This window comes from Acyrthosiphon pisum, chromosome X, assembly GCF_005508785.2.
Source record: "Acyrthosiphon pisum isolate AL4f chromosome X, pea_aphid_22Mar2018_4r6ur, whole genome shotgun sequence".
NCBI lineage: Eukaryota > Metazoa > Arthropoda > Insecta > Hemiptera > Aphididae > Acyrthosiphon > Acyrthosiphon pisum.
In genome coordinates this window covers 62,741,838-62,767,206 of record NC_042493.1, presented here as the reverse complement: position 1 = coordinate 62,767,206, position 25,369 = coordinate 62,741,838, and the positions used below count along the sequence as shown (strand labels likewise).

Genomic DNA, 25,369 nt, shown 5'->3' with positions numbered 1-25,369 from the left:
AGGTATAATAGATATAAGTATTAAAAAAATTATATTTATATTTGCATTGTCTTAATGACAATATGTCAATATGTCAGCGCTTGATTAATTGGTCGAAACTTGAAATTGAATTCACATTGTAAAAAACTGAAACATAGTTGAAATAAAATTAAATATATATAATATAAGTATATAATATTTTAAATATTTTATTCGAACCTTATTTAGCATAATGATTTGATATCAGTTTTACGAATTCATATCTACTGATTTCATCTCGTTGGTATTTTGAAATTAATTCTTCATTTCGTTTACGTTTATCATTCATATTTTTTCTTGGTGTTTTACATTCATTAATACTCTTTAAAGTAACATAAACATTAGTTTGAATATTTTCTATAAGTACAGTAATCCATGGTATTATATGTGGTGTTCGTTTATAAAAATTATCTTTAAATACAGCGTGAAATGACTCACACGCGTTCGTCGTCCTAGTTAAACTTGCCGATAACGAAGCCCACAGTGATGGAGGGTAAGAACAATCGTCTCCTATGTAATTATCAACTAAGTAGTCAGAGTATTTTGTTAATAGTTCATTAACAGGACGATCACTCATAAAATCATATGAAAAACAATCTGATACTTCCTGCACATCAAGAAACAAAAGACCAAAATATGTGTGTCGTAACCATTTGCCGATTTCGGAATTTTTTTCTTTATATTCCATTGATAAACCAAGAGATTGTATTTTCTTCCACTAAGAATTAGTCAAATGAAATCTACAACCAATTATATTACTTTCTGGCCAAACTTCAGTAGCTGCATTTATAATAGCTTTTTCGTAATCAATAGTCACATTTGCAGGTGAAAAAATTAAATTCATATCTTTGCATTTTTCACAAATAGAACGAAGTGCAAAAATATAGGAAGATGTTAGTTTATTTGGTAATAAGCAAAATATGAGTGGAACATAGTGGCCGTTTTGAAATCCATGGATAGTAAACATTTGCATAAAAAACCGAGTACAATAATCAAATGTCCCATCCATATAAACAGTATCTACCGAAGTCAAAAATTTTAAATTTGTGGAACACGAAAAAATAATAATATTTTCTTTTTCATTATTTAATAGTAGGAAATTTTCTTTTTGTTTTGTTTCAATATTTAAAACATTTAAAGCTTGGTGTACCTCAGAAATGGATTTTGGATTTGCTGGGAGGGTTTTGCGTCTCTTTTCATACATATTTTTTCTTATTCTATTAATGTCGTTTACTGTTATTTCTTTGGCACACTCATTATGTACTAATTCTTGTAAAATGATTTTTTTTGGTCTTGTACTTACGTCTTCTATCGCTTTCCTTTTGCACGAGGTATTAACAATTTGTCGATTTATGGTATTTTCATTAACAGCTTCGTGATGGTGTTCATTTTCCGTGTACAATACTTCATTGTCGAAATTTTTTTTTTGTATATACTTTTGCATCACATACTTTGTTAATGCATCTCCAACGAATTTTATTTACTCCTTCATATGCCTTACTAAATTTAAAATTATCAATCACAATTTGTGGTTTTTCGCGTTTACTCGTAATTAATAGTGCAGACATTATTGTAGTTAAAACACATCAAACCCTATCCACTGATCGGTGATCACTAGTCACTACTCACTACTCAATACCGTAATATTTCTAACAAATCGAACCAACTATTGCAGCATGATATCAGATGACAGATTAGATAATATTATCTAAATCTATGAAATAATATTTTCTGCGTAGATAGAGACGCATACAGGTATAAAATTTTAAAACCCACCATATAAGATATTATATACCATAACATAGACTATTATATCTCAAAATAAACCATATGTTTATCGTTATGAGTATTATGATACGTAAGGGTTCCCAAACTTTGAAATTCTATAATTTATAATTGGCGGAAAAAGGAATGACGTTTTTTCTGATTTGGCGGAAAAAGGTATTGGCGGAAAACGGAAAGGTAATTTTTGGCGGAAACCGGTGACACCCGATCACAAATATTAACTTTGGGTCAGCTGACCTCCTGAACCCCTCCTCCTAGAAACACCCATGGTTTTTTCCGAAGTCGCCCCACGTTTTATAATTATTAAGACGATTTAACCCTACAGTGTGAGATCAAGTAACTTAACAATTTGCACATAATATACTAATATACCAATTATACAGACAAGTTAACGAGTACATTACCGAAAACCGCAATCAAATATGTCTATTTGTTGTTGTGCTACAGTTGTTATCAGTTATTAGTTATATAATTTAAAAATCCAAAAATATAATATTTTGTATTTATCTCCATTAATAAATAATTATTTGTTTAGCGATGACTCTGGTGATGAGAGTATTGACGAACCAGAGACAAATATATTAAATTATTATATTACTTAATTAAGGGGGCTTCAGCAGGATTTGTCAAAAATCAAAAGTAATGTAGATTTGACTAATCTAAACATTAATTTTGTTTGTTATAATGTTTTTCAATATATTTAAACTCCGTATCAAAAAAAATAAACCTTTTGGAAACCCTAGGGAATGATCGAAGCGATTTTGAATATCCCAATTATTATTGTTAGTGTCATAATGAATAATATATTAATATAAATACAAAAATATCATACTTTTTCGATATTTTTATTCTTGGATATCACAGCTGAAAATAAAAATATTGAAAATCTCCTCGATCATTCCCTAATAAACTTGTTGATCAATCATAATCCGTTTTAAAAATTAAAAACTGGCAAACCAAATTCTTCCAATTTTGTCTAGCTTATTGGTCTAAAAGGTCACTTTTTTCACCTGCTGCAACCCCCTTAAAAAAAGTATTAGTTTAGGTATTATTTTATTTTTTACACTATACCTATAATAATCTTTATTTATTTATTTTTTAAATACGTACCTATCTCATGAATAACTAACATGACCTGTACTCTGAAATTCCTGGTGTCCACTGAGTCTTAGTATATATAGGATATAAGATTAAAAAGACGGCCACCTTTTTCAAAATTAATGATTACGATCGGAAACTGTAGATTAGGTTAAGATAGGTAACCGTGGGCTTACGAGTTACGGAAAAGTGAAAACAGTTACCTATACAGGAATCGTTCCAGAGTGAAATTACTATGTAGCTCGTAAGGGATGGATTTCATGGCACCACATACCTATTACCTTTGTTAAAATTAGTGATGATCAAAACAAGACTATACTCGGCGCGGAATAAGAATGTACCTCGTCGCGCAGGCGGCGACCGATTCCCCCCGCAACCTTGTCATAGTTATAAACATAATATAGTTATAGTCATAAGCCCGACTTGCGCGCGGCAAACCTGTTTTGGTCCGCCGCCCGGGTACGTTCTTATTCCGCGCGGAGTATAAGACCAAGACTTTCAAAATCCTGGTCTTGGTCTTGGTCTTGTAGACTCAGTCTTGGTCTTGGGTATACACCTTAAAATTGGTCTTAATCTTGGTCTTGCAGACTCAGTCTTGGTCTTGGTCTTGGTCTTGCGCAAGACTCTTGCTATTTTCACAAAATATATAAAAAAAAAAACTAAATACCTGTTATAGCTGTGTGTAGGTTTTTTGCTATGATCTCTAAGATGAAACTAAGTCCATTGTATTACATAGTATATTCATAAATCAAACATTAACATAAAATAAGTCAAACAATTTAATTTTTATTATACTCGTTTAAAACTTTGCACTTTAAATTATGCTTATATTATATTACTTGTACGAATCAATTTACCAGCATAATTAACTTTCTAAGTTCCTATTGCATTTATAATAAATATCAATAGGTCATTTCTAATTGCTAATTAATAGTTATTGGCCAATATAATGTTTATAAAAATTAAATTGTTGTTTTTTAAATGTTCACTTTAACAAATAATAATATTTAAAAAAAACTGTATGGTTTGTTCCAAAATTAAATTGCATAATAATTATATTTGTTATAATGATAATATTTATTACTTATAATTAAACTTTTATTCTTCTTTTATTCACCAGTGAATTTATCGATTTTGGGAAAATAAAATAATTTTTCAGTAATTGTTAATTAGTATGTAACAACTATGTTATTTTGTAATATTAATTCTCATTATATTTTTAATCTTTTTTTCAATAAAGGAATAGGTACTGATAACATTTCATAACAATACAAATTAATTCTTATTATTTTCGTTATAAATTATTAGTTAATGGAATCTAGATAGGTACACTAATGTGTTTTCGGAGAAAAAAAAATTGCAAGACTGCAAGAGTCTTGCAGTGATGGTCTTGTTTTGGTCTTGGTCTTGCAGCTTCGGTATTGGTTTGGTCTTGTTCTTGCAAGCCTAATCTTGGTCTTAAAAGTACTTGAACATTTTTGCTTATAACTTATAAACCATAAAACCAATCTGCTAGCGAGTTCCTCTGTTCCCATCTGCATAATATTTCTGATCGATTGATACCTTATACGACTTTATATGTTCTGCCATTTGCCCTGTAGAGCTGGGCAATGAATTGACATAAATTAAGACGGATTTTCAGTGGTTACACTCGAGCTTCTGTTATTATACGTTAATGGCTACTCCGTTTTTTTTTTTACTGGATATGTATTACTGATATATAAATACATATAATTTATACATTTATGCATTTATTGATATTTTAGTTACATATAAAAAACATGTGGTAGAATATGATAAGAATACTGATGAAAAATAAAAAATGTTTTTTTGGAGTAAGTAAGTGAATATTTTGATATTAAGCTAAAATATCTATAATAATCTATATAATGGATAAATAGAGTTCAAACAAACAATGTTGATGTATAATAATAATAACTAATATAATATTTTATAAAATATTTATTTATTGTATTAAAATTATTATTATATTTATGCTTAATATATTTTAATTTTTATCACATTATCTCAAGATGATCAGTCATAAAATAATAGCCTTAACTTAGTTATCCAGTACAAAAATAAATATCTTGCCACCACAATGCTAGACGAATAATTATATTCGAGTATAGTGTAGGAGGAATGTACTATAGGACCACGGTCAACAAAGGCTTAAAAACATAATATATAGAAACGTTGTGCTGTTCCACTGTTTGATGGTGCAGGGAAAATGTACTTAACACATGCATAAATATACTATTATGTTAGCCATGCCATAATTTACTTAATTATAATTTATAAATAATAACATGACAATAAAAATAAAAGTTAATAAAAACTAAATGAAAATCTTTTGTAATAATTAATAGCTACAAATGCTAACGAATAATCAATAAATGCCTGTTAATATTTTACATAATAGAAACGAGGAGTTAAATATATCTATATAATAGTATGTATCTTAATGTCTTAATAAAAAGTTATGTAACTAAACTAATTTAATAGTTTACAATGTATTTGTATTTTCTTAAACACTAAATAAAATGTTGTGTATATATTTTAAAAGTTGTCTTCATTATGCTCTTTGTTAACGCTTCTGTTTTGTACTCATGTAATCATTGTCAGAGAAATAAGTCACAAAATTTTCAGCCAAAAACCTGAAAGAAAAATTATGTATTTTATAATTATTTTAATTAGTACATAGGTATTACATAATATTATTTATTATTATAATCAGTTCTAAATTTCTAATCCGACCTCAGTAGTGTACAAACTTATAGTTATTGAGTTCCACTGAACTGTAATACTGTATAATATGGAACGTGCATTGGGAAAAAAACCATCTCACCATAGTAGGCTGCCATTTTGATTCTTCTCATAGAATAAACCATGAACTAAAATAAATTAATTATCTTAGTTCATGGAATAAACAATAAAAATTATGCGATCATTTTTGTTATCATAAAAAGTAAAGATATCACCACAGAATAACCAAAAGGCTCAATTTTCTAGAATTACATGGGTTCCTTGTGGGATAGATTTGCAACACCTGTTACGATATCAGTGTATCCTGTATAGAGATAATAACCAATTGTACAACCACAGAATATTCTATGGTACCGTAAAACAACTTGGTCATACAATAAATATTGTACATAATTTTATTGTACACGTGTTATCTCTTTGTCTACAACGATAACATCAAAAATGTGTAGACTTCAGCTGCAGCAGAAGAGAATTTTTAATTATTTTAGAATCTTGGCTCCGCTAAAATCCTAAATATTTTTCACTGATTTTCGAGCTCTCATTAAGTGAGCCCTCTGGTTATTCTGTGATACCACGCTCGGTTAAAAGATGTTAACCGTGGATACCATGGATGTCGGATATATCACTGATATTTGGTAGAAGATAAACTAATAAAATAATTCTATAGAATATGAAAAATCATCGATAGGAACACTAACGGAATCAAAATGGTGGCCCTCGATATAGGACACGATGGTTGCCCAACAAATATAAATAAGTGTCTACCGAAATGAATCTCCATCATCAGTATTAAACAGCTGGAGACTTACGCGCTAGCGCTTATTTGTTGTAGTGACTATAAAATATGCAATTACCTTTCAAATGTAAATTGTAGTTCCGTGATAGTCACTGTAGTCACTATGACATATAAGCGCTAGTGCTTAAGGCTCCAGATGTTAATTTAACTTTAATTCTGATTATAGAAATTCATTTCGGTAGACATTTTTCAAGTATGGAAATCATGGGTCGATGGGCAACCATACTATCTATGGCCGTGATATAGGGCATAGATAATAAATATATGAATAAGACATAATGGTATTATCAGCGGTATTCAAGGGGAACAATTGAGGCCAAATAAAGTATACCTATATCGAGTATCGACTATCAATATAAAGGAGCCTCAATTGCCTTTCCCTCCGGGAACGCAGCTTTAAATATTCTTAATATAGGCGTAGCCTATCCATATCTTTATTATCTATGATATATCATATAGGGACACTTTTCAATACTTACTTTTTACTATTCATACTTTTCAATCGCGGACGTACATACGTATGTACGTCCATGTTTACAATTATATAAAATGCGCCTTCCGTGTGTAGAGTTCAGTGTTGAGCTCGCGTTATCGCCTATCAGTAATATGACCAATCTTCTATACGAAGGTGTAAAGACGCATTCACAGCTACATCGTGTGTCGTGTCGTGCGAGTGCTTGGTTATTATATGGTTACGACTGGTAACCAATATGGTTTAAAAGTCGAGCAGTAGTCAATTCTTGGTATACCTACTCGGTTGCAACTTGGTTATTACATGATACCAAAAAAGTAATATCCAATCACAATACGATTTGATCGACCCTACACGACACACGACGCAGCTGTGAATCCGGCTTAACACAATACGATTTAACAATATGATCAAGGTGGGATTGATAAGGTGTAAAGGCTTATTAGTTGATTAAAAATATTACTCGAGTTAAGTTCAACACTAAATCGCGTTGACGAGCCGTTACAGAAGCCATAGTATACAGCTTCTTATGCAGAATTTAAGCAAATCACAATAAATTACAATCGTACTCGGAAAATGTTATATAAATAATAAATAATACATTTTTAACTACAAATAAAAAAATATCCTTCATTAATGAACTATCCCTAAAGTCGACATTTGCATTTTGATTGGCTCGATTGGTGGGAAAGCAGTCTTGTAAAAAATACTTTTAAAATCGTGTCTAATTGTTGAAATACCTACAAACTAAAATACATCCATTTAGGAAGTATTTTAAAACATTTCAAATAGTTTAAAGAAAAGGTATTTATGTGCAAACACAAATATTTGGCATGCATTTAAATATTCTTCGATGTCTGTACAATTAGGTAAGAAAATGAAAATAATAAAGATGTAACATAATTTTATTTTTTAATACTTTATTTTAATTAAACAATATTCGGTTGTTATAATATAAAATTATATTCACATTTCTTAATAAAAATAAATTGAAATACATAATAGTATTTAATATATAATAAGTAATAACCTATAATATAGTTACAGTTAATGTATAAATTCTGAATGTAAAATATAAATACTTCATTGGGTAAAAGGTACAACAATTTATGAAAATATTAAATGATTGACTACGGCAAAATTGTAGAATATGATTATGTTTGGTCGTTTGGAATAAAAAAACATTTATTGGACATATAGGAACTATTTGAATAAAATTTATTTAGGAGATATGTGAGCTCCTATTATAATATTATTTATGAAATTAAAAATATTCATGTTACATTTTTATTTTATATAATATGTATATCTATTAATAAATAAACAAATAATTCATACTTTTTAGTTATATCATATTATGATGAATTTTTACAAAAAAAGTTTAAAACTTCAACAATTTAAATAAAAATATCATTTAGATCCATACAAATACCAACATTTCTTATCCTCTACCTGCTAGTGTCTAGCTGGTAGGCAGCGAACCTAGCGGCGTATTTAACTGGAGTAATATTTTCCATAACTTTATCTTTGGCGAGCGCCCGTAGGGGGAAGTTGTCCGAAAAATGATAAAAAAGTTTATAACCAGCATATTATACCAGTAACCCAGCAGGGACGCAAATGTGAAAAAACATTGTAAATTATTTACAGTGATGCCGGGGTTGCCAATAGCTCGCTCTGACAAAAAAAATCGAAAATATCCCCCGACTTGCTATGCAACACCGCCTCAAGTTTATCACAGGGTAAACATCGTATTCCTATCATTTTTTGGACAACTGCCAGCCGTCTATTGGGTGACAAGTAACAGGGAATCCGAATGGCTGCAAGATGACCGACATTCGATTGTGGATGTGGATGTATAAGGATTAATAACGTGCAATCGGATTACTTCCATGTTCTTTCTGGAGTTCTTCAGGGCGGTCACTTGTATTTGTCATCATTTCTATTTTTCTATCGAAATCAATTTCCTTGTCCACTCCTTTTCTATTCAAATTTGTCCAACACACAGTTGACTAACAGAAGATTAGAGTTTCGATGAATATAATTTTTTGAATTACAAATATTTTAGCTAATTATCAAAAATTGTTATTTTCCATGTAAATATCCAATTCCGTTAAAACCGAACATCAAATTCCGAACGTTAATACAAATTACTGCGAGTGTGACTCAAATTGTAATACCCACATAAATAATAACTAGGGCAGTGAACTTATAGCCACAAAAAACCACCAAATGTGCATTTTAAAAATAAAAAAGGAGAGGTTGTCACTCTGCTTTACAGTATATTACAAGTGGGTCACTATATAAAGGCTGGTATTAAATTTGAATATAATAAATATTATAAAATTACAACAAAATAACTAAATTCGTTATTCTTGGTTATTTAATAAGTAATTTCGTCCAAATTTGAACTTAAAATAACTATAAAAAAATTTGATGGTACAGATAGATTTTTAAATTCATCACGATTTTTTATTCATTTCTATTGTGATAAAGAAAGCGTTAGAAATTTAAATCCCGTATTTAGTAATTTGTAGGTGGTTTTTCCCGTGTCATTAATTGATACCATCTTGATCAAATTTGCTAAAAAATAAGATACTATAATATGTTGAAATTGAAGCACTCCTTCTGATAGAAATTTGGTATACAGAATAAAAAAATAAATATTAGCTACCTCGTTCCGCTCAGAATCTAAAAATAACTTAAATCGTTATTTAATATGTAACTTTGTCCAAATTTTAACTTAAAATAACTCTAAAAAAACTTTGTTTATGTATTGTATATAGATTTTTTGGTTACGGAATTAACTACTCACGTGCAACCTTGTTTTAAATTTTCAATCTTTAGCTATAAAAGTTGATAATTTTCTAAATTTTTAATTCCAAGAAAACGAGTTAAGTTAGAAAAACTATTCTCAGCAAATTTGGTGTGTGACGGCGTGATCAAAAAACATTTTTAACTCAGGGCGGTCATTTAAGTTTTGTATAAGAGAGTGCAAAAATTGTATGAGGCTAATCTCCTACACCAATTGTATTAATTTATTTTTTTCAAAATGTAATATACCTGTCTATATTAAGGGGGCTGCAGCGTATCATGTTTTAAAGAGTAATCATTAGGCAATTCACATAACTTAAACATTTGGGCTATATAATATATGCGTGAGTAGAATATGAACATTTAGGATTATAGTTTGTGCTTCCGAGAATCGCTGTAATACCGCGTCGGGCAACCGCCACCGTATGCAACTCTCGCACGCTCACGTGGATTTCAAAACGTCGCAAAAAATGAAAATATTCTTGTTTGAATAACTATAAAAACTACTAAAAGCAGTGGTAAATTAAATATACTTACTGAAATTCGATTGTAATTTCGAAAAAGTGGTTGAATTTATAAGCTTCTAGACCAGGGATTCTCAAACTTTTATAAACACTGTACCCCTTTTTATCAATATATTTTTTCGGGTACCCCTTCTTAGTTACTAAACTAAAATATGTATACAAAATTTAAAGTCTTACATACGTTATTATTTCATTAAGATTAAGTTATTAAATACTAATATAGAAAAAAATTTTAAAAACTATAATCGTTTATTTTCAAAGAAATTAGTGAGATGGGTGAGCTTGTTTCTGTTGGCACATTTTATCAATATTGGGTTCTAATTTTATTAAATACAATCTTAAATTATATTTACATTTAACATAAGTTAAACTTGAAAAACATCTTTCACATAAATAAGTGGTGGAAAATACGGTGTCGTTTTAATTTAAAATTCACAAATGTTACCTTGGATCTAAGAATATTTTTCTCTATTTTAATTTAAATGTTTGATGGCCAGACTTGTACCCCTCGAAAAGTTTCGAGTACCCCCAAGGGGTACGCGTACCACAGTTTGAGAAACACTGTTCTAGACTATGCTCTTAGAATATATCTCTACGAATCACATTTTTGATTTAAAATCAGGTGTGCCAAAAATAAATACAAATGTAGTGCAATTATTTCATGGAAATTTAAAATAAAAAATATAATAAATTAAAATCGGACATTTCGAAGTATGTGCAATTTACCACTGCTTATTGGTCTAAAATGTATGCAAAATACGTGTGCTGCGATCTCCTTAAATATTTTTTTTATTCAAATTTAAATCATACGGTTTAATTTTATTTTTCAAAAACAAAATTACAAAAGTAAAGATTTATGTTTAGCAATGCAACATTACACACATAATATACACAATATAACAAATAGTAATAATAATTACAGGTATTATATCACTTTATTATTATTTTATTTAAAATAAAACCCTATGCATGACATGTATAATATTTTATATCACAAAATTTGAACAAATATAATTTACTATTGTGTACCCCTAAGTCATTATAATAATATAGTATATTATATATAGCAAAGGCGTACGGGAATTTTTTAAACGTCCACATTTTGTATACATTTAAAAAGTATACAATCAGTGGTTTGCGCCTAAAAAATTTAAAATTTTGTAAATCAATGGGGGGGGGGAGGTCCAGACCGAAAACTCCTTCCCGCTTGGGTTCTCCTGACTCCCGTGATATAGTATTATAATATAATGTAGTTGCACAAAATGTCAATTATATATTTAAAAAAAATGAATATTTATGCCTTAAGACCTAGGTTAAAGATTGTTGATTAATATAATACATGTGCCAATTATGAACAAAAATTGCAATGGGTGCGAGTGCCAGCCCCCAAAATGACGCAACTATTTTAAGCAAGGGCTGGTCACTAAATTTTAACTTTTGTGGAACCGTCAAAATAAATAGGCCGTACAACCGCCTCAACATCAAATTTGCACTTTTGTGGAATTCTGTGCACTCTATATTAAATCTTGTATGTAAATCACTGATTAGGTAGAATTTAGAACGGTATTTGAAAGTAGTACAGCACCGCTATTTTATAGATGATTGTAAACCTAAATTGTTACTCAGAATTATGGATCGTAATTGTTTCGTACTATGCTATTCTTGTGACTGTGCAAAACAATATGAAAATGCTACATACAGTGGCGTCATTTTGGAGGGGGGGGGGGTCATTAGAGGGCTGTCGGGCCGGGTATGGGCTAGTTTTGGGCCTTTATATAGTAGCTAATAGGTAATATATTTAAGTAACCTCTACATATATATTATATATATTAATTATTTAGTTGTTGTTATCTCTCAAAAAAATGGGTTACTTACCTGTATGCTTATGATATAAACCTTTGATACTAACTAGTAAGTATACAATTATGTATAAGGAGTGTATTTGCATTGAGATAAAAATGCAATATTGTAATGTAATGTAATGTAAATGATAGCGAGCTTTTTTTTTTCAGTTTTATTTTGGGTCGATCAAAAATTTTGCCCCCCTTCCTCTCAAAAACTGAAATGACGCTACTGGCTACATATCATCTGCCCTAGTTATATAATCTATATTACCAACTAATATTGTGTTATGATTAAATAAGTTCACTTAGAAGCTAAAGTATATTCTATAATATTTCAGATTTTGAATGTAATCGTCGTATGTATTTCAGCTGTAATAAATTTACAATAAGAGGTTTAAAATTTAAAATGTGTATAAAACACGGTAGTCGATAGTCATATTAGTCAGGTATACGAGAGTTCCATAATAGAATTATAGGAAAATATAAAACTATATTCATGATTAATGGTCCTATTTTTTCTTTTAGATTTTTCCTTTTATTAAGAAAAATAATTTTGACGCTTGAAATTACTTTCTTTTAAAGAATTGTTTGCTATTTTTTATGAGTAATGTTTTGATAGATTTTAAGGGATTAACCGTTTATAAAGAGGATGGCGGAATATGTCATAAAAATAAGTTTTGTACTTCAACTAATATGGTTTATTGAAGCGATTTATAGTAAAAATACCCATTATAAAAATTGTATACAGAATTTTATATAGAAACGTAAGAAGCCCGATTTTGGTTATTTTTGTTAAATAGTTAAATAATTAATCGATAAAGAACAAATTATTTAATATGATATAATATAATCTAACTAATAACAAGATAATTTTATACTTGTTTTAATAAGAGAAATTACATTTCTATGAGTTTTTAAAATTTGGTACTCTCGGAGAACAACTGTTACGCAGTGTTTTCAATGTTGACGTCAGTTAATCTTTATTCTTTAAAAACATAATTTTGGAGAACCAAGTTTCACATATGCACGTGGAGCCTAACATATGGTGGTCAATTTTATGGCCAATGTTTCACAGTTCATGTACACTTCCAAAACATCCATTGCCCAAAAATTGACTATTATTGTAAACAGTGATAAACGATGAACGTCATCGTAATCTCCAAATACATCATAAAAATAGATAAAATATCTATTATAAACGGAAAAATAGCATTAAAAAAAAATATTTTTGGCGGTCCAATTTTTCTCCCGCGGGCTGCTTAATGGCGATCCCCGATCTAGAATTTAAGCGGTCCCAGCAATTCTATTAAAAACTACGGTTAAGCTTTTAATGTTTAAAAATATTCATACGTAATATGATGTGTTTAAAAAGTATCCTACATTTTCTTCACAAAAGTACAAAATTTTTGCTGGAACCATTGAGAATAGAGTTTAGATATGAGGTCACACTTACAATGGCAATTTTAGTTTAGGAAACAACAAAAATTGTAAGGAGCTGTGCTGGGAGAGCAAATGTGTTGAACTAGTTAAGCTATGTTTTAAATAGGAAGTAGGGGCTGGTGTTATTGTAATAAATCTGATAAGTTACTGCAACCATAAGTGTTGTCTTGTATATCCTCTATATACCTATATCGTACAATACATCACAAAACAGAAAAGAGAACCTCTGAACTTTGAATAATGGTCATACTCATAAATTTTTAGAACAGAAATGTTGTCCCACACGTTAGATTTTGTGCAGTTAATAAAAGTTGAAATATTTTTAACACCTGTCATATATGTATGATATTACAATTTTTTTCTAGATAAAATTATATATTTTAGTTGTTGTACTCTATTTTTTCTAGTTCTTTGGTTGTCATTCTAAATAATTTCATCGGTGTTTGTTTAAATGAAAAATCTAAAAATAATAACTTACCTTGACAATTGTTTAATATGATGAACAAAGGTCTCTAAATCGTATTCAGGAAACCACTCGTTTGACAAACAAATTGAGGGTAAGGCATCTGAAAAATAAATGTCAAAGTAACTTATGACAAAATGTAATGCGAAATATTTTCATTAATTTTATAAAATTTTACTTAAGAACAAATTTTAAATTGCAAATTTTCAAATAAATTTATAACTAATTTTATAGTTAAGGTTCCAACAAAAGACTCAGTGGTGTTTTTTCAATATTCTGCAATTCAATAATATTTGAAAATAATATTTTATTATTACCTTCATTAAACCTATTCCACCAATCTTCTGCCCAATACCTAACGGTGTATTATATCAACAAAAATAACTTCACAGGAAAAAATATCATGCCTCATTGATATGTTGAATTTTGATAATTTGTTTTTTATGTTTTTGTTTTTTTTGTTTGAAAGATGAGAACTTTTTTTAGGTAGAATCAAAGCTCAAATTTTCATTTTACTTATAAATGTGCTTGAAAAATATGTTTGAAAAATCATAAATATGTTGCATTATTCAAATGAACATTTTTGCTTCTATATTATAATTTCAAAAATCCATCTTTGATCCGACCGGCAAAATGTTCATCTTTTAAATAAAATTTTAATTAGCAAAATCAGACTATTTTAAAGGGAGTGAGTTTTTTTTTTTTTTTTTGTAAGACATGTTTTGGCACTAAAAATGCACCAGCTCCAACGCCTTTAAGACATTTTATTTAAATCTTGTTATGTTTTCATTCCTAGGCAAGGAATGTACTAACATTATTTGAAATTTAACCGAAATTAATTGTTAAATAGAATCAATATTTAAGTAACTTAATATATGTATAACTGTAACACTATAGAATTGAGTAACTTTTGTGAAATGGACAACTCAATACCCAATATTAAACATAATTATAAATATGAAAAATAAAATTATAAACTTAAAACAGAATGTTAATAGTTATAAAAAAATATTTAACATTTAACTATATAATCAAATTGTATAAAGACGTAATACAAATTTATATATGTCCTTAAGGTTAAATATAAAATAAAGTATTTGTGTTTGATACATACCAATAAATCTTACTAGATACATAGGACCATACAAATAACACCAAATTCCTTTGAGATTTAGTTGACTTTTAAGCCCATGGTTAATGTTTGGTTCATTTTGTAGTTTACTCTTAATATAATACTCCAAAAATTTCTAAAACAGATTTAATACCTAATATTAAAACAGATTTAATACCTAATATAATACATAACTTTTATAAAAAAAATTTTATTTACTCATTATATGAAGTTAACTAATTTCATAATTAAGAACAAAAATCTTGTTTTTAATATTGCAGTAAGGTTATACACTATAGCTGGTATAACAAATATGACATTATATAAACTTGTGTTCTTAGCGATACAATTGTATTGGAATTTCTAATCAATGTAATACCAATTAAGTATGTTATTTTTCTTTCGTTATTATTGTATTGAATATTGCTAAATTTAATGTAGAATTAAAATCAATAAAAAAAAGTGTACAAACATATTTATTATTTACGAGTATAACTAAATGAGAACTTTTGATAACGAATAAGGCAATCAGCATGTACCAATCGCTAGTTTTTTTTTATGAAGGAAACATTAAATTCTTAATTAATGTTTCTGAGCAATTTTAGGCAATGAACATATTGTTGATATAATTTGGTTTTTAAGTTTTTAACCTAAACTTAAATGATTATTTTGTAAACATTAAAAAAATGTCAAATGTAGAAACTTTTCTTTTTCTAGACATAATTTAACTGTAAGAATATTAAGTCTTATTTACAGGTATTTATCAAAATTTTTTTTTAAATCAAGTTAAATATACATAGGCACTCATATTATATTTTATAAGCATTTGAAGTTCAAATTTTAATAAATTTGGACATTTTAATGAAAAATAACAATTTCAGTTATTTTGTTGTAGTTAAAATTATTTTATTTGTAGTGACTTGATACTATTATTTGTCACTTTATATAATATTATTATCTTTATTATAATATTATAACATGGGGTAATTAAGTTGGATAGCTATATCTGAAGTTCTACAGAGTCGATTTGTGTAATTTTTGTTTGGTTAGTGTTTGGTTAGTTGACAAACCATTTAATGAGTAAAGTTAAAAAATGTATTAATTAAAGAGTTATTAACACTATTTAGTATTTCGTAATTCTATTTATATCAGTCCCGAGTGGTGGAAAACTGTGATTTTTTGGTGGGAAGTATGCTTTAAATGTCAACTAGAATACATTAGTCAACTTTATCCAGATACTACATTTTGTGTGTATATCTAATGATCTTACAAAGTGTGTACATTATGGCTCAAGTGTAATTTTTTTTTCTGGCTCTGTAGCCACAGTACATTACAATGTTTTAGTTTTTAACAATACTATTAATACTTAAAATTTATTTATTTTACCTAAGACAATAAATGCAAACATTATAAGAAAGCTAATACCCATTCTTTAACAGGAAGATATGAGAATCGTTAAAACGAAAATCAGAGTATAAAAAATTAACTTATGAATGTGTTTTATCATTTACTTCTATAGTTTTTATAATATTTATAGATATTGGGAAACTGCAGATTTCTGAAATTTCACCCTAAAATGTTAACAAACAAGTTAAAATTTCAATTCATTTGGGTATAGAAATTAATTAAAGAAAACCTCAGTGATTAGTGCTTTAGCATTCCCAATCACTAATTCAGCACTATCTAGCCTTTGTTATAAAACAACAAAAATAATGCGATATATTATATTTACTTTATTTGCGATAAACGTTAAATCAAGCTTTGTTCAACAAACGGTTAAAGATGTAACATTATAAATTAAATGGTTCACCGAACATTTTACTAGAAAACGTTAAGATGCTTTAATAATGCATAATTATAATGCAAATAATGCTTTATTTAAGCAAAATAAAACCACCGGCAGCGCTGAAAACATTGGGTGCCCAATGTGAGGAACCTTTTGGTGGTTGTCCCTCAGCAGTCAAGTGTGCCACGGCTAAAAATGATTATGACTATTGTGCCGTGAGGGAAAAGGTTGTGAAACGCTGATGTATATACACCAAAATTATTATTTTCAAATTATACCAAGATATCAAGTAAACACTAATGTCTACTATAATATGTATACACAAATAGAAAAATCAAACATCATTATAAATTCAATACATTTATCACTCCGCCAAGATTGATAAGTAAATTTCTTTTTTTCATTTTAGAACTTGAAGTATTTAAAAATGGAAATTATTAATATAATATAACCTAGTATTAAAAACATTTTACATAATCAATTTTTTATCATTACCTTCTTTCGTGAGTGGATTTTTTTCTCGGGCGGGTATGTTAGACGAAAATTGTGAACAGAATTATTAAAATATTCCATTAAATTAAGATAGAACATCGTTTTTCTAAAACAAATAAAGTATAAAATATTTATTAATAATAAATTTAGGTAGCTATTAAATAATTACTTTTGATCATCATCTATAAAATAAGATGAATTAGTGAAGGCATAGATTACTTCTGGTAAACAGTTTTTCTCCGGAAGCTTTAATACCTAAAACCAAGTAATCAATATTAAAATGATATAACTTTGACATATAAAAATAAAATGTGTAGTACTTGTTTGCATCTGAAGTGCATCATACGGTCAAACTCCAATGCTTTTTCTAAAACTAATGGTAGTTTGAGTTCCTTAAACAATTCGATGGCAATAATCTAAAATAAAAATTTGATTTAAATAGATACCCAACTCCAATTTTTTAACTTTATGTCTTAAACTATTTGTAATAGGAGGTACCTTTGAACGTGGAATAATGTCTATTACAACATTTTCAACAGCCCGAACAGCTGCTTCGCGTTCTTCAGTTTGGATAGAATGTTCTACAACTGGGATTGTAGACTCTCCTACAGTTGGTTCTACTAAAGTTTGTGTGACTGATTCAGCAGATTTTTCTACAGCTGGTTCTACAAATTGTGCTGTAGCTGGTTCTGAAAATGTTTCTATAGCTGATTCGGCAGATTTTTCCACGGCAGGTTCTGCAAATTGTGCTGTAGCTAGTTCTGAAATTGCATGTATGGCCGATTGGGCAGATTTTTTCACGGCAAGTTTTATGAATAGTGATATAGATGGCCCTGCAGCTTGTTCTACATTATTTGTTGGCCAGCCTAGTTTCAACAAAACATTAAAATGATAAATATGAAATACAAAATATATATTGAACATAATAAATAATAAACATACATCGTTTTTTTTTTGCCGGTGTTGAGGAAGAAGCATCTTTTGCTGTCCATGGCTCTTGAGATTTTTTAACTCGTTTTGATCTTCCAGCTAGTTCTGAAAATGTATGAATGGCTGATTCGGCATAATTTTCTACAGCAGATTCTGCGCATTGTGATGTAGATGGCCCTGCACATGTTTGTATGGCTGATTCGGTGGATTTTTCTACGGCTGCTTCTACAAATTGAGCTGTGGCTGGGCTTACAATTTGTGTCGTAGGTGGTTCTGAAAATATTTGTATGTGTGATTCTTCTACAGCTAGTTCTACTAGTTGTGCTAAAGCTTGCTCTGCAAATTGTGTTGTTGAGGTTTCTTCAAATGTTAATGAGGCTGATTCAGCAGACTTTTCTATGGATACTTCTATAAATTGTTCTGTAGCTGGGCCTACAGTTTGTATTGTAGCTGATTCTGCCAATTTTTGTAAAGCTGATTCTTCTACAGCTAGTACTGAGAATTGTGTCGAAGCTGGCCCTGCAAATTGTGTTCTGGCGGGTTCTGAAAATGTTTGTATGGCTGATTCAACAGATTTTTGTACGGCTGGTTCTGTAAATTGTGCTGTAGCTCGTTCTGTGAACAGGTCAAAATATGATTCTCCAAATTTTAGTAGGTCTGATTCTTCTACGGCTAGTTCTGCGAATTGTGCCGAAGCTGGCCCTGCAAATTGTGTTATGGCGGGTTCTGAAAATGTTTGTATGGCTGATTCAACAGATTTTTGTACGGCTGGTTCTGTAAATTGTGCTGTAGCTCGTTCTGTGAACAGGTCAAAATATAATTCTCCAAATTTTAGTAGGTCTGATTCTTCTACGGCTAGTTCTGCAAATTGTGCTATACCTCGTTCTGTGAACAGTTCAAAACATGGTTTTCCAAATTTTAGAAAGTCTGATTCTTCAAAGGCTAGTTCTGCGAATTGTGCCGAAGCTGGCCCTGCAAATTGTGTTGTGACAGGTTCTTGAAATGTTTGTATGGCTGATTCAACAGATTTTTGTACGCCTGGTTCTGCAAATTGTGCTGCAGCTGGGTCTGCAAATTGTGCGGAATCTGGTTCTGCAATTTTATTTATGTGTGATTCTTCTACTACTAGTTCTGCGAATTGTGCCGAAGTTTGCCCTGTAAATTGTGATGCAGATGGCCCTGCAAATGTTTGTATGGCTGATTCAGTAGATTTTTCTACGGCTGGTTCTGCAAATTGTGCTGTAGCTGGTTCTGTGAATTGTGTTGAATCTGGTTCTGCAAATATTTGTATGTCTGATTTTTTTATAGCCATTTCTGTGAATCGTGTTGTGACAGGTTCTTTACATGTTAGTATAGCTGATTCAGCAGATTTTTCTACAGCTGTTTCTGCAAATTGTGCTGTAGCTGGTTCTGTAAGTTGTGCTGAATCTGGTTCTGCAAATATTTGTATGTGTGATTTTCTTATAGCCTGTTCTGTGAGCCGTGTTGTGACAGGTTCTTTACATGTTAGTATGGCTGATTCAGCAGATTTTTCTATAGCTGTTTCTGCAAACTGTGCTGTAGCTGGTTCTGTGAGTTGTGCTGAATCTGGTTCTGCAAATATTTGTATGTCTGATTTTTTTATAGCCAGTTCTGTGAATCGTGTTGTGACAGGTTCTTTACATGTTAGTATGGCTGATTCAGCAGATTTTTCTACAGCTTGTTCTGCAAATTGTGCTGTCGTTGATTCTGCGAATTGTGCTGAATTTGGTTCTGCAAATATTTGTATGTGTGATTTTTTTATAGCCTGTTCTGTGAGCCGTGTTGTGACAGGTTCTTTACATGTTAGTATGGCTGATTCAGCAGATTTTTCTATAGCTGTTTCTGCAAACTGTGCTGTAGCTGGTTCTGTGAGTTGTGCTGAATCTGGTTCTGCAAATATTTGTATGTCTGATTTTTTTATAGCCAGTTCTGTGAATCGTGTTGTGACAGGTTCTTTACATGTTAGTATGGCTGATTCAGCAGATTTTTCTACAGCTTTTTCTGCAAATTGTGCTGTCGTTGATTCTGCGAATTGTGCTGAATTTGGTTCTGCAAATATTTGTGTGCCTGCATCTTCTACGGCTCGTTCTGCGAATTGTGCCGGAGCTAGCACTTCAAATTGTGTTGTGGTGGGTTCCTCAGATGTTAGTATGACTGAATCAGCAGATTTTTCAATGGCTGGTTCTGCAGATTGTGCTGTAGCTGGTTCTGCGAATTGTTCTGAACCGGGTTCTGCATATTTTAGTATGTCTATTACTTCCACGACTAGGTTTCTTCTTTGTACGGAAGCTGGCACTGAAAAATTTGGTGTAGCTGCTTCTACAAATTTTGCTGCAGCTGGTTCTACAAATTTTGCTGAGGCCAGTTCTACAAATTTTGATGAAGCTGGCCCAGCGGATTGTTCTAAAAATGTTGATGAAGCTAGCCCAGTGGATTGTTCTACAAATTTTGATGAAGCTGATCCAGCGGATTGTTCTACATTTTTTTTTGGCCTGCCTAGTTTTAACAAAACATTACAATGACAATTATGAAATACAAAATAAATATTGAACTGAAATACTTACCTCGTTTTCTTTTTTCTGGTTTTGCAGAAGTAGCATCATTTGTTTTCTTTGGTTCTTGAGATTTTTTCACTCGTTTTTTTGATCTACATTTTTTTCTACATTAAAAAATATTATAAATATTTGTTTTAAATAAATGGTGACAAGTAGAGCTCAGAAATTGAAAGATCTAAAAAATGGAAAGGTATGCAAGTAAATATGCATAAAAAATGACAAATTGCTTAAAAATATTTATATTTATCAAAATTTAAAATTATTAAATTACAAAAAAAGACTAATTTGTTTTTTTTTTTATTAATTTTCACTAAAAGAAATGTAAAAAAAATAAATTTATAATAATTCAAATATGGCCGAAAACCGTTTACCATTTTTATATTTTGTTGAACTGGAAAAAATAGTTTAAAAAATGAATTTGAAAAGATACCTAGTAGTTGAATCGGAATATTAAAGCGAAAGAGATTAAATTGCACATAGCAGTGTTGTTGTTAAATTAACAGTTTACTGTAATGATAACAATAAATACCTATATTAAATTTAATAATATTGAGTTTTGTATTCAATATTATTAATGGAATACACAGCTTAAGAATGAAAAAGATCAATTTTTTTTAGAAAGTATTAAATATGCACAATGTGCTTATGAAAATCAAAAAATATGTATTTTCTCTCTAAAATTTACAAAACATGGATTTAAGATATTTGATTTTCAAACTCAACATTGTATTACTTGGATTTCTAGTTAAGACTTGTATTAATTGAGAGCATATAGAATAATATGAAACTCCTACAATTACTGAGCCCTAGTGATAAGTTATAAGTAGTAATAATTAATCAATTACCTAACAGATTCTAAATTTTGTTTATGGACCAAATTAATTTTATTGATTGCCAACACCTCATCATAATCAGACCATTCATCCCATTTTTTCTTAAAGCCCGTGTAGTGAACATAGTACTGAATTACTCCACTGTTCGAAAATCGCCGGTTTATACATTTTGCCTCATAAAGCAATCCATCGTAGTATGCAAGAACTTTGTCACCTAATTAAGAATACAACATTACAATTTAGAAATAATAAACATTTTATGCAGGATTTATTCGATTTGGTTATGTTGAGAGAAGTTGGGGTTTTGCTAGGAATTTAATTTATATGCAATTATAAGTTACAAAATGTTTTTTTTTTTTTTAATTATGGTCAAAAAAGCGGTAAAATATATTGCTTGTATTCACAGGCCGGACCAAGGACTTGGCAAAGTGGGCGCCAGCCAGGGGCACAAATTTGACATAATCATTAAACAATAAATTGAAAATCAAAGCCACAATATTTCAATATGATAATACCTGTTATTAGATGGATGTTGATTAATACTGTGTCATAAATTAAACACTTACATTTTTATAATAAACCTTAAATGTACTTTCGATATTAATTATATTGACTATTGTCAATGACTAGTACTGAATTAGGCTGTAAAGTAATATTTATTTATAATAATTTTCTATAAATAAATTTCTATACATATTAAAAGTCGTAAGGAATATCAATGTGTTTCTCACGCTAACAAAAATAAAAATAGAATGTGAAATAATTTAATATTTTAAATATTTTCAAAGCCTAAGGTAATAGTAAATGTAAATTAATTATAGACATACACTGAACATAAATTATAATATTATTATATTTAGCTATATGGCTACCTTAGAAAGTTTAATTGAATACATTCAAAATATACCTACAATAAAATTGTTTTGAAATTATATAAATTCTATATATTCTAAAACATTTGAAATTTTCATATTATAAATGACTGAAGACCAGCTATCAAATTTGGCCATATTGAGCAAAGAAAGTAACATAGCTCAAACCATTGATTTTGATAACATAATAAGTACATTTGCACTTATGAAAAATCGCAGAAAATTATTGTAATCTTCTAGTTCTTTACTATTATTTTCATGTAGGTATTATTAAATATAAATTTTATAAATTTATTATTTTTGACTTTTGTATTGTATTAGAATTTAGAGCCACATTCTATATCTCTTGTGAAAATAAAATCAGTCATTGAAAACTAAAATAAAATAAATATATTTACTGCAAATATACATATGAAAATAAAATAATAAATATTGTGTATAATCCCTTCTAATGATTTAATTATGTCAGGTAAATTTTTTAATTAAATATACATTTTAATCGAGATTTTAATGCAACAAATAAAAATAACAATTAATTAAATATAGCTTTAATACTAAAGCTTCTAAGTAAATTTCACAATTATTACTATATTATCATGTAATATAGTTAAATTGAATGTTGGGAACAAAATGTGATGTAAATAACTAATAATTTAAATTGCGAGCGCATTGGGTGACTTTGTAATACCTAGTTGGTTGGAGTTTCTACACAGTGGCCTCTCGTAAGTAAGGCAGACCCACAGTTCTAAAATCCTTGATACAACACAGATGAAATACATTCATTATATAGATAGTTCATTAATACCATATTATGACAACATAAATAGTAATAGGTAGCTATAGTTCAAACCTGGGGCGCCTCGTCAGGGGAGACTTTGACACCGAGTCTCCCTTTAAAAAACTCAGCTACTTGAAAAGAATAATTAATTCAAAATAAAAATGTATTGAAGTTATTGAAAATATATTATAATATCATTGTTTATTAATTATTATTATTATTGAAGGCTTCAAATCTAAAACCTATAACCAGTTATTTCAATGGAAATATTATTTTAGCAATTTGGACGATGGTCGCCGATTCAGTGAAACTGCCGCCAGACAGTTGCAATCGTAACATGTAACTCTGGGGGAGAATAAGCCGCGTGCTATAGAACCTATTGAAACTAGGTTCACATTATAATGTTAAGCTGTCCGCAATGCCACCATCACGAGTATGCCGTTGTTAGTCCCTGTGTACGCCGTCATAATGTTTTACATTTAATACATGTAGTAGCTAATTTAAGTCTACCCAGAATATTTACTCACGAGCCGCTACGGGTTGAAACTTGTTAGTTTTAATTTTGGCAATTTATTAATATACCTAGGTCGTTATAGTATTGAGTTCTCAGTGCATGGAATTGTTTTGTTACATTAAGCACATCAACTCATACTTTACTCATCGTCCAAGCAATTGAATGGGTAATCATAAACAAAATATAAACCAAACCTGGACATAAACTTCACCATACGGTTATTGTGACAAAATGAACACTTACCAATTTCGAATTCGAAGGTTTCGTCTACTTCCATCATGTTCCTGATTAGCTTTTAGTGTTTATTCTTTACTGTTTAGTTTAAGATTGCTCTAGGCACTAGTTGACTGTAGTTGTCCGCACGCCGCCGTAGCCGGTAGCGTCGGAGTATACTTGTCTGATAACGTCGTCACTCTGTGGCGTCGTAGTTTACTTTTCTAATGGCTTCGTCAATCAATAGCACAGATTCATAATAATATATTACACTAAACGGAAACCTTTATTCTACGGTCTGCCATGATAGAAATGTATGTCCTATAGCGCCTTCACTCGCCTCGCACCGCGCCCGTCACTCGCCCAGCCACGTCATTGTATTGTATGTTGTATCGATCGATTCGTTGTACGCATGCGCATTCTGCGCACGAATGCATACGACGTAGTACTCAAAGACGCTATAAACAGGTAGTATCGTCTTATATACCGTCCTTGACATTTACTAAATATTTTACTGAACAGTAATAATATAAACTAATGGACAGCGCTTAGAGAGAGAAGTGTATGATAATATTATAGTGAGCGAGAAAAAAAAACTAAATGATAAAATGTATACAATTCCTTATGCGGGCTCCTTCACTACTGCATGTTCTTTCTCTCTCAGTTATATGGTTATAATATGAATGCCTAGCTTTGTTGGCACGGCGGAATGGAATGCGCCGTAAATTAGCTTATACGTTATAGGTCAATGATAGTGAACGACAAACGAACTCATTACCTAAATAATTATTATCATAATATTATGATTCAATGAATTTATTTATGTCTATGATTATCATAGATCATCTACCATGAATGGACACGTTTAAGATGAAGGAGGCATATATTAGTGAGACAGGGATTGTATTATTATTATATTTATATATAAGTCTGTATTAGACATAGATAATATTTATCTTTATTATCTATGGTATTACGCGCTGTCCAAAGTAAATCCGGTGAGTGCGTGCGATTTCTATTCTGTTTATGCTGTTCCAATTGCGGCCGATTCGCCGGAATACAAGCTGTTTTGTTTTTCTACGCATCGAACGCATTTACTTTGGACACGAATTATGAATTACGCATGCGCGAAGAGAAATATCGCATCATTTATCTATTTGAATTGATAAATTATATACGTCATAGACTTCTATACTAAATTGTTCTACGATACTACACTAGATAAGGAACTTATATACAGTTAAGCT

The 25,369-nt window shown here is 29.9% G+C and overlaps 2 protein-coding genes across 3 annotated transcripts; both read right to left on the bottom strand.

Moving 5' to 3' along the window:
• Positions 1-63: 63 nt before the first annotated feature.
• On the bottom strand, positions 64-2,396 carry LOC107883159. Its single transcript, XM_016802688.2, has 2 exons — positions 199-2,396; positions 64-126 (listed from the first exon to the last, which is right to left on the bottom strand). Exon 1 carries the CDS (start codon positions 1,460-1,462, stop codon positions 737-739), a length of 726 nt encoding a protein of 241 aa, XP_016658177.2. The 5' UTR covers positions 1,463-2,396; the 3' UTR covers positions 64-126; positions 199-736.
• A 2,977-nt stretch (positions 2,397-5,373) lies between these two features.
• LOC100573418 (titin homolog) lies at positions 5,374-24,515 on the bottom strand. Of its 2 annotated transcripts, none has more exons than XM_008182697.3 (11): positions 24,153-24,513; positions 21,758-21,959; positions 20,922-21,016; positions 18,349-20,853; positions 17,905-18,272; positions 17,727-17,822; positions 17,576-17,661; positions 17,410-17,512; positions 15,132-15,264; positions 14,033-14,120; positions 5,374-5,558 (listed from the first exon to the last, which is right to left on the bottom strand). In XM_008182697.3, the coding sequence occupies exons 1-11, from the start codon at positions 24,187-24,189 to the stop codon at positions 5,489-5,491; spliced, it is 3,783 nt and encodes a 1,260-aa protein (XP_008180919.1). In that variant the 5' UTR covers positions 24,190-24,513; the 3' UTR covers positions 5,374-5,488. The 2 variants fall into 2 exon arrangements, with proteins under 2 accessions (XP_008180919.1, XP_016658181.1); XM_016802692.2 differs by lacking the exon at positions 5,374-5,558 and adding an exon at positions 8,331-8,944 and having other exon boundaries at positions 24,153-24,515.
• Between the last annotated feature and the right edge of the window lie 854 nt (positions 24,516-25,369).

What these genes read in the sequence shown, in the direction of transcription:
- LOC107883159 (XM_016802688.2), bottom strand. Translation starts at nt 1,462, where the DNA reads ATGCAAAAGTATATACAAAAAAAAAATTTCGACAATGAAGTATTGTAC.
- LOC100573418 (XM_008182697.3), bottom strand. Translation starts at nt 24,189, where the DNA reads ATGATGGAAGTAGACGAAACCTTCGAATTCGAAATTG. An exon ending in ACCAGAAAAAAGAAAACGAG is followed by an intron (nt 20,854 to 20,921) that starts GTAAGTATTTCA and finishes TGTTAAAACTAG; the next exon opens with GCAGGCCAAAAAAAAATGTA. An exon ending in ACATTATTCCACGTTCAAAG is followed by an intron (nt 17,823 to 17,904) that starts GTACCTCCTATT and finishes TTTTTATTTTAG; the next exon opens with ATTATTGCCATCGAATTGTT.